This window comes from Pygocentrus nattereri, chromosome 27 (genome assembly GCF_015220715.1).
Source record: "Pygocentrus nattereri isolate fPygNat1 chromosome 27, fPygNat1.pri, whole genome shotgun sequence".
Taxonomy (NCBI): Eukaryota; Metazoa; Chordata; class Actinopteri; order Characiformes; family Serrasalmidae; genus Pygocentrus; species Pygocentrus nattereri.
Window position 1 is genome coordinate 27318296 of NC_051237.1, and position 13580 is coordinate 27331875.

A 13580-nucleotide genomic window follows, 5' to 3' on the forward strand; every position below is an offset into this window, starting at 1 on the left:
GGCAGCCTGAAAGTGGAGGTGATAAACAGGTCCTGTACACTCCCCAAACCTCCGGACACGTTCTCCACAGCTGCCACCATCTGACCAGCATCCCGCAGCTCCATCAGGTCGATCACTGGGGCAAGAAGCACAGAGGAAATGGGTCACAGAGCACTAAAGCTTTATTATAAACTCTCAGCTGAAAAGACCTTCCATGGTGAGCACAGCTGCATGCAGAAGTCTGAACACCCCTGGCTAGATTCCACATTTATCCTAAAGGAAGCAGCACTTTCCTTCAAATCTTAATGCATATATTGGACCATAAAATATAAAGCGTGCTGTAGCTTTTGCACAGCGTTTCTCCCCCCCAGTATGTTAAACATGGAAAACGCATCAAAAGCATGTTGCGGCAGTCTAGTGACAAATTCAAACATCTGGAGAGAATTCAAATGGAAGGTCATCGGCAGATATCTCCGAATCCCAGGAACAGTGTCGAAGGGTCTAACGCATAATAGTTCATGTTGGAGAAATTGTGGAGCACAAATTGGAAACCATACTAGATATTTTGGCTGTGCCCCAAGTAACAGTTGTTCTGGAATGAAGTATTCGACGCTCCTAAGGAAGTGTCTCTGCAGAATATTCCACAAGATCCTAGAGTAGCAGTACTGGGCGTAATACCGGATAACCCAGAGGGAAGATCTAAGAAATACCCTCTAGGAATATTACTAACAGTAGCTCTGAAATGTGCTCAGATGAATCCAGACCCTCCCACATATAATGTATGGATCCGAAAGGTATGAGATGTCTGCCAAATGGAACAAATTACATCCTTAAGAATTCAAAAAGATGTATTTACTGAGAGATGGAGCCCCGTTAGAGATCTACTAGTGCAGTGAGCCTTTTATTTTAATGATCTGTCTAATGAATCATTAAAATGGGTTTTTTGTACTTTTATTTTAGAGTGGATCCCCTTCTGTTGTTTAGCTGTGAAGAATGTGCAGTACTGTGAGAAAGTCTTAGGCACCCAAGGCACATTTTCAAAATCTGTTTATTTGTGTAGTTTGTGTTTATTTGCTGAGAAAAGTGTAAATATTTGAATAAACAAAATGTATAGAATATTAATTAATAATGATTATATATATCCTTCCGCCCGAAGACTGCTGGGATAGGCAAGAACCTGTGAAGGTGTCCAGGAAAAATATGGACCCGAGAAATTCTTGTTACTTTTTATAGTTTTTCTGTTTATTTGAATTATGAATACGACTTTATTCTAATGGATATTGTGATAAACTCACTGCTGAGGGAAACTGGTTAAACCCTCTCACAGTGCTGTAACTATACAGCTTGTATTTTTTTTCCTTTCATGGAAACTTTGTAATACTGTTAAAAAATAAATAAAAACTCTGTAGTCATTAGCTGATGTTATCGTTCTCTAATAGCTGGGAAGGATTTTTTCCCAGAAGAGTTTACAGTGTTCCCTCGCCACGTCACGGTTCACCTTTCGAGGACTCAGTGCATCGCGGGTTTTCCAAAAATATTAATGGAAAAAATATATCGCGGATGTTCTGCAGAACTCGATCTGTGGAAAATATATATACTTGATGAATTTTTACATTAAAAAAATCCCAAAATGTATAAAAATATATGAAAAATATTCATTCTAACACTAAAGGAATGTTATAAATCATGAAATATTACGATTTACAGTAAATAGTGCATATTTACTCAGTGGATGAATACACACCGAAAACGAGAAGCAGCATCGGCCGTCTGAGGCGCTAGTGTGGGGGAGGGTTTATAAAGCCTTAAAATAGTGTATATAGTATATAAAATAGTATATAATACTATACTGCTTCAATAATATAGCGTCCCTTACGTTCCAGGACCACCCGCGATAAACGAGGGAACACTGTATATCCTTTATTTTGCTTTTCGACTCCCACATTGTTGTGTGTTTGGTTCTCCAATCATTCTAGACATAGCCTTGAATTTTAGTCTTGGCACCAGGTGAAGTGTCACCCCTTTCTGTGAGGAGCTGAACTGATACGAACGCCTGTATTTCTGAGGTCAGTAACTCTCTGTAACCGTTTCTACTCAGTGTTTACACACTTCTTGTGAAAAGGACCTTTATATTTTGTCTGTTTTGGCCTTTATTGTGTTGTGGATGCTGGAACACTCTAAGAAAGGTAGAAACCGTCTCCGGTTCAGTTCCCCTCTCATCTCTGGGGTGGGACCCTCAAGGCTCCGTCTCAGCGCCTTCAGTCAGGGAACATAACTGAACCATAATCCACTGAAATGATCTGTTCTAAGCTGGACTGACTCCACACGCCCCGCCTCGCCTCGCCTCCAGGCTTTTACTCTACTGCTCTGGTTTAAAACATTCGGTTATGAAAAGGAACAAATACCAACTTTTCACCTGGAGAACCTGATTTAAGCTCCACAATCAGACCTTAGAACCACTGAAGAACCTTTGAGGGAACATCTACGCTGTTTGTACATTGATGAACAGAAAATGTTCCTGCACAGAACCTTCATTTCTAAGAGTTTATGCTGGTCTGCGGCAGTGAAGTTTGATCACCACTAAAACCAGCATGTCGCTGCTGTCGGAAGAAAACCTCGTATCTCCAAAATGGTGACTTCACAGGAGAAGGAAAAAACCTACACTACTTTTAATGAAAGTCAATGGAACCAGAATTTTTTCCGAGTCATTTTGAGCCGCTTCTTTTCATCCATTTATCGTGAAATTTACACACAATGTAAAGAGCAACAGGGATTTTCAAATTATGTTCAAAAATGAAAAATGACAAAAATGGGGATATGAGGTTTTCTTCCGAGAGCCGCGATATGTTGGGATGACCAGCTAGACCGGGAATAGACCAGCATAAGCCAGCGTAGACCATCATAGACCATCATAGACCAGCATAGACTTCAACAAAACAACCCCTCAAGCTGCTCTTTTTCTCTCCTCCTCTCCCTCTCCCTTGGTCCACTCCCTCCTGGACACTCCTGTAGGTCATGTGAACGGTGGGTCACCTGGTTTATGAATCTTTCCTGCTGCTTGTCTTTGTTAATGATGTGTGTGAATAGCAGAAAACCCCCCGAGAGAGTTCACACAGGACGCCGGCCCACATTCTTCAACAGCTCTTCAACACTGCTCTCCAGATTACAATGATGGTGCAAATGTGAAAGAGCACACTCTTTAAAAAAGACGGTTCTCCGAGGGTTCTTAAGTAAAGACAAGGATTCTGTACGGAACCATGAACACTTCGAGAAACATTTGCATGCTTGAATGGTTCTTTGCATTGTGAGAATGTGTTGTATATGGTTCTATATAGCACCAAAAAGGGCTTTGCTACTGTTATGATGTCAAGCTTGTAACAACAGCAGAACCCTTTTTGGTGCTATAAAGAACCGTATACAACACATTCTCCATCAGTCTGAAGAAGCCCTTTCCCAGAACCCTATAAATGGGGGGAAAAAATAAAATACATGAACAATCAAAGAATCCTTTGGATGCTTAAATGGTTCTTTGCACAGTGAAATGGTTCTTCAGATTGATGGAGAATGTGTTGTGTACGGTTCAGAAACAGAACCTTGTTTAAAATGGTTCTACCAGACTTTTCTTCTACTGCGACAAGCTTGACATTGTAAAATAATGGAAGAACCCTGCATGGTGATACGTAGAACCATATAGAACACGTTCTCCAACAATCTGATGAACCGTTTGACCATGCAAAGAAAAGTTTAAGCATGATTCATGGATCTATATGGAACCATTGTCTTTACCAGGGAACCCTTGAAGAATCATTCATCTATTATGAATTATGCTGTAGCTACTATGAGACTATGGTGTAAGTAATGTAGGTGTGAGGGAGAGGAACTGAAGTGCGGACCCTCATACAGACCCTCAGAGTTTAAGGGGTTCACACAGACATGGAGCATTACGTAATGCTCCATGTAATCTCAAGATTATATTGAGATCACAAAATAATTAACTAATTACCTCAAGAAATCAACAATAATGCTATCTTGAGATCACAAGACACTTAGCTTCTTATCTCAAGATAACAATCCAGAAAATTATGTCAACAGCTTATGGGCTTTCTGGAGCAACTTTGTTATCTTGAGATCACGAGATAATTAACTTGTTATCTCACGACAACAACTTTTTCTCTCAAGATAAGAAGATAATTAACTCATTATCTCAAGATAACAATCCAGAAAATTATGTCAACAGCTTATGGCCTTTCTGGAGCAACTTTATCTTGAGATCATGAGATAAATAACTTGTTATCTCACAACAACAACCTTTTCTATCTCAAGATAAGAAGATAATTAACTCATTATCTCAAGATAACAATCCAGAAAATTATGTCAACAGCTTATGGCCTTTCTAGAGCAACTTTGTTATCTTGAGATCACGAGATAATTAAGTCATTATCTCAAGAAAACAATCTTGTTATCTTGAGATCATGAGATAATTAACTTGTTATCTCACGACAACAACTTTTTCTCTCAAGATAAGAAGATAATTAACTCATTATCTCAAGATAACAATCCAGAAAATTATGTCAACAGCTTATGGCCTTTCTGGAGCAACTTTATCTTGAGATCATGAGATAAATAACTTGTTATCTCACAACAACAACCTTTTCTATCTCAAGATAAGAAGATAATTAACTCATTATCTCAAGATAACAATCCAGAAAATTATGTCAACAGGTCATGGCCTCTCTGGACTAACTTTATCTTGAAATCAAAAGATAATTAACTCATTATGTCAAGAAAACATTCTTGCTATCTTGAGATAACAAGATCATTAACCTGTTAACTCAAGATAATAACTTTTGTTATCTCAAGATAACAATCCGGAAAATTATAACTAGCTCATGGCTTCTCTGGACTTCCATAAAAAGCTGTTTAGATCATTTTTCTGAAGGAAACTGAAACACGCTCTGTAGAAAGATGCTTCTCAAAGGGTTCCTTATTAAACAGCTGAGAGAAGCCCTATCTGCTGTGTCTGATCCACTCATACCAGCACAACACACACTAACACACCACCACCACGTCAGTGTTACTGCAGTGCTGAGAATGACCCACCACCCAAACAGTACCTGCTCTGTGAGGGTCCATGGGGGTCCTGACCACTGAAGAACAGGGTAACAGAGTATCAGAGAAACAGATGGACTACAGTCTGTAACTGTAGAACTACAGAGAGCAGCTATACAGTAAGTGGAGCTGATAAAGTGGACAGTGAGCGTAGAAACAAGCAGGTGGTCAGAATGTTACGTCTGACCGGTGTATTTTTATTTGGACAGTGATATATTGTTGATGCGCAAATGATGAACACGTTGAATAAAACTCAGTGCACTACAGCTTTTTTTCAGTTTCCAAACTTTTGACCTTCAGTGTATCAAAATCTCAGGTACTGACACATCACAAGATTTGGATTAAGAGCCCTGAACCTGCAGACGTGACTGCAGATTTAGTTTAAAAGGGCATGAAACTTCATCTTAAGCACTGTTAGATCACCACAGTGACCCCTGTCATAAGATGCTGAGTGTTAACTGAAGTTACAGGCCCTAAAAGACTCCCACACACACACCCACACACACACACACATAGCCACACAGCCACCCACACACACTCTCTCTGCCTCTGTTGGAGGAGGTGCTTTTACAGCTTTTGTCTATTGTTCTTCTCTAACAGGCTGAAGATGAACTGCTCCACCCTCTACTTAAAGTGTCACTGATGGCTTTAAGCCTCATCTGCTGTTTTGAGGATTCACTCTCCACATCAGTCTGCGGTCATTCAATCACAGACGGACAACAAATCTACTTCCCACAAGACACCGACATAAGCGCAGCATTACTTGACTCAAATGAACATAATTTTCACATCAATAAAATATACATTACACCCACATAACTAATGCCAAAAATAAGCAGGTGAGTGTGTAGAACCATTTTCAAAAAGGTTCTATATAGAACCACATACAACACATTCTCCATCAATCTGAAGAAGCATTTCACTGCGCAAAGAACCATTTAAGCATGAAAATGGTTCTTTGAATGTTCATGCTTTTTATTTCTTCCCCCTGTTTACAGGGTTTTGAGGAAGTGCTTCTTCAGATCACAACCCACTCCTCAGTCTGTTTGCCATGTTTCACACAAATCATATTTATTTTGTGAATATACTGTTACATATTTAGGCTCTTCACATAAAAACAACACAGAACAGCGCCAAATTAATGTTTTGCATAGGTGTACGAGACCTTTTAAACTGCTACAACCAGCCCCTCAGTCTGTTACAACCAGCCCCTCAGTCTGTTACAACCTTTCACTCAGTCTGTTACAACCAGCCCCTCAGTCTGTTACAACCAGCCTCTCAGTCTGTTACAACCTGCCCCTCAGTCTGTTACAACCTGCCCCTCAGTCTGTTACAACCAGCCCCTCAGTCTGTTACAACCTTTCACTCAGTCTGTTACAACCAGCCCCTCAGTCTGTTACGACCAGCCTCTCAGTCTGTTACAACCTTCCACACAGTCTGTTACAACCTGCCCCTCAGGCTGTTACAACCTGCCCCTCAGGCTGTTACAACCAGCCCCTCAGTCTGTTACAACCTTTCACTCAGTCTGTTACAACCTGCCCCTCAGTCTGTTACAGCCTGCCCCTCAGTCTGTTATAACCTTTCACTCAGGCTGTTACAACCAGCCCCTCAGTCTGTTACAGCCTGCCCCTCAGTCTGTTATAACCTTTCACTCAGGCTGTTACAACCAGCCCCTCAGTCTAATACAACCTTTCACTCAGTCTGTTACAACCAGCCCCTCAGTCTGTTACAGCCTGCCCCTCAGTCTGTTATAACCTTTCACTCAGGCTGTTACAACCTGCCCCTCAGTCTGATACAACCTTTCACTAAGTCTGTTACAACCTTTCACTCAGTCTGTTACAGCCTGCCCCTCAGTCTGTTACAACCTTCCACACTCAGTCTGTTACAGCCTGCCCCTCAGTCTGTTACAACCTTCCACACTCAGTCTGTTACAACCTGCCCCTCAGTCTGTTACAACCAGCGCCTCAGTCTGTTCCAACCTTTCACTCAGTCTGTTACAGCCTGCCCCTCAGTCTGTTACAACCTTTCACACAGTGTGTTACAACCTGCCCCTCAGTCTGTTACAGCCTGCCCCTCAGTGTGTTACAACCTTTCACTCAGTGTGTTACAACCAATTTTCACTCAGTGTGTTACAGCCTGCCCCTCAGTCTGTTACAGCCTGCCCCTCAGTCTGTTACAACCTTTCCCTCAGTCTGTTACAGCCTGCCCCTCAGTCTGTTACAGCCTGCCCCTCAGTCTGTTACAACCTTTCACTCAGTCTGTTACAACCTTTCACTCAGTCTGTTACAGCCTGTCCCTCAGTCTGTTACAGCCTGTCCCTCAGTCTGTTACAGCCTGCCCCTCAGTCTGTTACAACCTTTCACTCAGTCTGTTACAGCCTGTCCCTCAGTCTGTTACAGCCTGTCCCTCAGTCTGTTACAGCCTGCCCCTCAGTCTGTTACAACCTTTCACTCAGTCTGTTACAACCTTTCACTCAGTCTGTTACAGCCTGTCCCTCAGTCTGTTACAGCCTGTCCCTCAGTCTGTTACAGCCTGCCCCTCAGTCTGTTACAACCTTTCACTCAGTCTGTTACAGCCTGTCCCTCAGTCTGTTACAACCTTTCACTCAGTCTGTTACAGCCTGCCCCTCAGTCTGTTACAACCTGCCCCTCAGTCTGTTACAGCCTGCCCCTCAGTCTGTTACAGCCTGCCCCTCAGTCTGTTACAACCTTTCACTCAGTCTGTTACAACCTGCCCCTCAGTCTGTTACAGCCTGCCCCTCAGTCTGTTACAGCCTGCCCCTCAGTCTGTTACAACCTTTCACTCAGTCTGTTACAGCCTGTCCCTCAGTCTGTTACAGCCTGCCCCTCAGTCTGTTACAGCCTGCCCCTCAGTCTGTTACAACCCTTCACTCAGTCTGTTACAGCCTGTCCCTCAGTCTGTTACAACCTTTCACTCTGTCTGTTACAGCCTGTCCCTCAGTCTGTTACAACCTTTCACTCAGTCTGTTACAGCCTGCCCCTCAGTCTGTTACAACCTGCCCCTCAGTCTGTTACAGCCTGCCCCTCAGTCTGTTACAACCTGCCCCTCAGTCTGTTACAGCCTGCCCCTCAGTCTGTTACAACCTTTCACTCAGTCTGTTACAACCTGCCCCTCAGTCTGTTACAACCTTTCACTAAGTCTGTTACAGCCTGTCCCTCAGTCTGTTACAACCTTTCACTCAGTCTGTTACAGCCTGCCCCTCAGTCTGTTACAACCTGCCCCTCAGTCTGTTACAGCCTGCCCCTCAGTCTGTTACAGCCTGCCCCCTCAGTCTGTTACAGCCTGCCCCTCAGTCTGTTACAACCTTTCACTCAGTCTGTTACAGCCTGCCCCTCAGTCTGTTACAGCCTGCCCCTCAGTCTGTTACAGCCTGTTACATGTGTCGAGCCAGGTTTAGTATAAAGCCCGGGCTTTTAGACGAGTTACTTTGTGAGGTATTGCTTCTTCGACTGAGAGCCACTAAACGTTTATCATGGTCTTCTTGTTACTGTTTTGTCTGCCTGGATTTTCCGACTTTGTCTGCTTGTCTCTGCCCCTTTGCTCGGTTGCCTGGTTCATCTGATTTTACTGTTTTGTCTTTGGATTTTCTCGGATTTGACCTCACGACCACGAGTTTCGCTCAAGCCCTTGATAACAAAGCCTCTCCTTTTGATTTTGACCGTAAGCGTCTGATTCGTCTGGTTGTGTCACAAGTGCTACAGAAGAGTGCTGAAAACTTAAATACTTGGTTTTCTAGCGTGCTGCTCTGCTCTGTACTCAGCAGCTTTAACCAGCGAACCAAAAGCACACAGTGATGAAGACCACGAAGGACAATCTACCGTCAAACATTAACCAGCACTAACTGAGCCAGGAGGTGAACCCACACGGCTCTGCAGACCCACCGCAGCACAGAGACAAAGCAGTGCTCGTGCCAAAGTGCACAAAATCATCACCAATCTGAGATCAAACAGCATTAATGGACATTTCATCTCCTCAGGCTCAGAAACTACTGCAGCTTCTCTGTTTGCAAGTCAGTGTTGAGGCCTAAACCATCTCAAGACACTTACTGCAAGACTTCACACTCCTGGTGCTGTACGTTACACATTTTAAAACCAAATTCTTTACAGGGAACGTTCCCATAACTGGCAGGGAACGTTCCCATAACTCCCATAAGTTCTAACACCCGTTAAGCGTTTTAAGGACGTTTAGCATTTCAACGAATGTGCATATAAGGTCACGTGTTAACTAAGACATAAGATTTTAACTGGGACATTCAGCAGATGTTTTAAGGATGTTGTCAGGGCAACAGGTTATCACTTCTGTCGGAAGAAAACCTCCTATCTCCATTTTTGTCGTTTTTTCAGTTTTTGATATTGTTTGAATATATCTGTTGCGTTTGATGGCGTGTATAAATTTCATGGTGAACTGACCAAAAGAAATGGCCCAAAATGGCTTGGGAAAACGTCGGGTTCCATTGACTTCAATGAAAAGTAAAGGAGGTTTTTCCCTTCTCCTGTAAATTTACCATTTTGGAGGTGCAAGGTTTTCTTCCAAAAACAGCGCAATGTTACATGGAGACGTTTTTAGGGGGCGTTCCCAGATGAACATTCTGGGAACAACAACAAAACTTCCCATGGGAAACATTAATGGAACGTGTGTAATATATTTAAGTTTTTAGGACAAAAAAAAATTTATAATTCTAGCTGGGTGAGCAGAAAGAATCGGCTCCAAGCGCAAAAGACTTTTCAGAATGTACAACCAGCTTTTTCAGATGTTGAGTCAAGTAATAATAATAATAATAATAATAATAATAATAATAAAGCAAAAACAATTAATGTTTGATGTGGTATGCAAACACTTAATGTTTCAAATCATACTATTCACTCTCTACTCCATACCATCAATATATGCACTGCCAAAACAGCCCGTTTTGAATTTGCCATTTTTGTGATGTCACAAAAACCAACTCATATACCAGTTAACCTATCTCTGCCTATTCAACCTTCAGCAGTTTAGCCCCATTCCCTCTCAGTGACGTTATAAGGGGTGTTTAATCCCAGGCTGCTTCTGAATGAAGCACAATACAAGGCAGCCAATCAGAGCAGAGCTAATTTGAATTCATGAGTCTTATTGGTATTATATTATAGTCATTTTTGGTACATGTACCAAATACATATACATATGTTATAAATATGTAGGATACAGGCCCTTTAAAGTGGAAACATCACCAGCACTGATCTGAGCTCTAAAACTGGCTACGCCAACTGACCCAACCAAGAGCAACAAGCCTACCTCTCATGTCCTGAGACTGGGTGAGGTGTCCACTCACTGCAGCGGTCAGCAGCAGCAGGAGAACGGTCAGCAGGTCCACAGGCTCCATTCTGCAGAGAGAGGGATCTCCTAAGGAGCACCAGAGCTCAACTGCACACTCACGAGCACTGACAGCAGCACAGCCGGGGGAGTGGGAGGAGCCCAGGCTGGAAGATGAGACAGTTGGAATAATGGGAGGGGCTACACAATAACAGCCCCCCATAGTTGTTTGGCCACACCTCTTTTTTCTTCTCAAATGAGCATTGGGGGTGGGGCTGTGTGTGTAATCCCACCCCTCTTCTCAGCTCAGCTCCAGTCTGAGGACCTCTGTTCAAATCAAGGCAGGTTTATTAATACAGCATCGCTCATACACAGCTGTCATTCAATAACAACAACAACAATAATAATAATGACAATAATAATAATAATAATAATGATGATGATAACAACAACAACAATAATATAATCACTAATATTATTGTCAGTATCATTATTAACATTATTATTATTATTGTTGTCATTATCATCATTGTTATTATTATTTATTATTTTTTATTATTATCATTATTATTCTCATTATTATTATTATTCTCATTATTATGATTATCAGTATCATTATTATGATTATCAGTATTCTCATTATTATTATCATTATTAACATTATTATTATTGTCATTATTATTGTTATCATTATCATTATTATTATCATCATTATGATTCAGTGTCTGAAAATGCTGGTTTATCATGTTAAAAAGTTTGCAGAATAAAAAAGTCTTCTGCCTGTGCTTGAGGCTGATTCCTTCCACTTACCCAGCTAGAAATCTTGGTTCTAAAACTTTCGGAGAACATCACACACGTTCTATTAATGTTTTGTGTGGGACGTTCTTTTGTTGTTGTTGTTCCCAGAATGTTCTGGTAACGTTCTTAGGTGAATAGAAATTATAAACATGATTAAATCAAAAAGTAAATAATTAAATTTAAAATCTAATTAAATATTAAAGTGAAGTTACGCTAACAGTGTTGGAACTGAGCCGCTCGATTAGGAACGTGTCCAGCGCTGGGGCTCTTCTAATACGCTCGGTCAACCGGGTCCATTTAAGAGCAGCATGTCTGGTCTTCTGGAACAGTGTGGGGGCAGTCGTGGACCGGAGGTCAGGGATCCAGCCTCGTGACCGGAACGTCGCCGGTTTGATCCCCAGAGCCGACAGCACATGACTGTGTCCCTGATCAAGACACCTAACCCCCAACTGCTCCCCGGGTGCCGTGGATAGGGCTGCCCACCGCTCCGGGCAAGTGTGCTCACTGCCCCCTAGTGTGTATGTGGTGTTTCACTGCACGGATGGGTTAAATGCGGAGGTGGAGTTTCCCTGTTTGAGGGACTAATAAGTGTCACTTAATCTACTCACAGCTTCTGACAGGGAGCCGTCAGCGGTTTTCAAAACTGCCACCATCCTGTGTCAAAAACTGAAAAACGACAAATTAAATTAAACAAAACTTTTTAATCATATTGTTTGATCAATCTGAAGAACAAAAAAAGCTGATTTTATATTTAAAAGTCAGCCAGAAAAAAAAAAGGCCACAAATAATAGAGACGACTAAATAGCCATAAATAATGGAACCCCTTTCAGGAAGGCCTTGGCGAGTCCCTCCAGTCAGTCTAAAAACACAGTCTCGGATTACACACACACACACACACACACACACACACACACACACACACACACACACACACACACACACACACGACCCTCCCCCCTAAGAGAATATCAGCACACAACAAGACCAGCACACTGATAAACGGCTCACAGTGAGAATAAACAGAGGAGCCTCTGACCGTCCTGCAGTAAAAGTGCTCCTGCAGTGAGATAATGACCCCAGTAGAAGTAAAAGCAGCCACTGAACAGCACAGTGGTCTGAGGTTCCAGTGCTGAGTACTTTACAGAACCGCAGTGGAACGTCTCGGTCCACCCAGCATCTCTCAGCGCAGGGGCTGAAGGCCGTTCGGCTCTATTCCGCCCTTTCCGGGCCCTGAAGCTCCGCAGAGAGAAGAGTGAATCACAGTAAAGCAGAACGGGAGCGCGACGGAATGGCGTTGAGCCCTAAAGCGAGAACCAGGAGCCGAGTGGAGAAAGGAGGTCACTCGCCAATACTGTGCAAAAGTTTGTGCACCCCTGGTCAAGCTGTATGTTTCGTTGAGTGTGAATAAGTTTACACGTCCTCTGCAGAGACACACTACTGCACATTTTAACACACAGTCGCTGTTTATCTACTGAATTTAACACATTGGGAACACACAAAGCCTAAAATTTGGCCTGTGCAAAACACACAACACAGAAAAATGCCAAATCTATTAATTGTTACATAAAACAAATATTTAAATGTGTTTTATATGCAGGATGTTTTAACTTCTTTACACTTAGAAACCAAAAAAAAACCCAAAAAACTGGGGGCTGGGGTGTAAAGTCATTTGCATATGCAGGCCCAGTCCCATTTCACCCCTCACCCTCAGCCCTACCCCTCTGTTTTGTGTGTTCACGTCTAGGGGTGGGGGTCCTGATTCTTGTTGAGATAGAGGGGTGGGGCGAAGTGTTGGGGCTACATGACCCTCCAAACGGAGGCTTTTCAGAGACTCCAAACAGAGAGAGATGAGAAAAACAGAAAAACCAGCAAGACGGAGAACAAGAGACCAGAGAAACCCACAAATGTGAGACTTTACTCTGTTAAAATTACAATAAACTGTTTTATCTTAGTTTAATGTCATTTCAGGGTATTTTGGTCGTTTAATTCATAACAAGCATAAAGAACACTAATAGTACACTGATGTCTCGGCAGCTAACTTTCCCGTTCCACCTGAAATAGTCCAGCAGTTCTGACGCCTGAAGCACCAGAATGTAACTGCGGCTCCATTTAAGGTGGAACAGGAAAATCCAAACTAGAATCTGGAGAATCTCTGACTTCAGCTTCATATCACTGAAGAATTAGTGGGGGGGTGATAATAAATAACTGCCCCCCTCTTTGAAGGCGTCTGATCCCTAAATGTAACTAAAGCCCAGCAGTGAGGAGCTGAACTTTCCCCTCCTCTGCTGTCCCTGCAGACGGGCAGGGTCGCCTACAGAGCGGCGCTAGTAGCTGTTAATGAAGTGATGCTCTTTTATTAGAGGGTCTCATTTCAGAGGAAGATC

At 42.5% G+C, this 13580-nt stretch overlaps 1 protein-coding gene across 1 annotated transcript in view; it reads right to left on the bottom strand.

Annotated features, from left to right (window-relative positions):
* thbs3b (thrombospondin 3b) overlaps nt 1-10504 on the bottom strand; it is a 47900-nt gene extending 37396 nt beyond the window's left edge. Inside the window, exons 1-2 of the mRNA XM_037535261.1 lie at nt 10381-10504; nt 1-115 (exon numbers count right to left, since the gene is read on the bottom strand). The exon at nt 1-115 is cut by the window's left edge and continues 92 nt beyond it. Coding sequence (XP_037391158.1) covers nt 1-115; nt 10381-10468 — 203 coding nt within the window. The 5' untranslated portion in view covers nt 10469-10504. The remainder of the gene's footprint in view (nt 116-10380) is intronic.
* Nucleotides 10505-13580: the final 3076 nt, after the last annotated feature.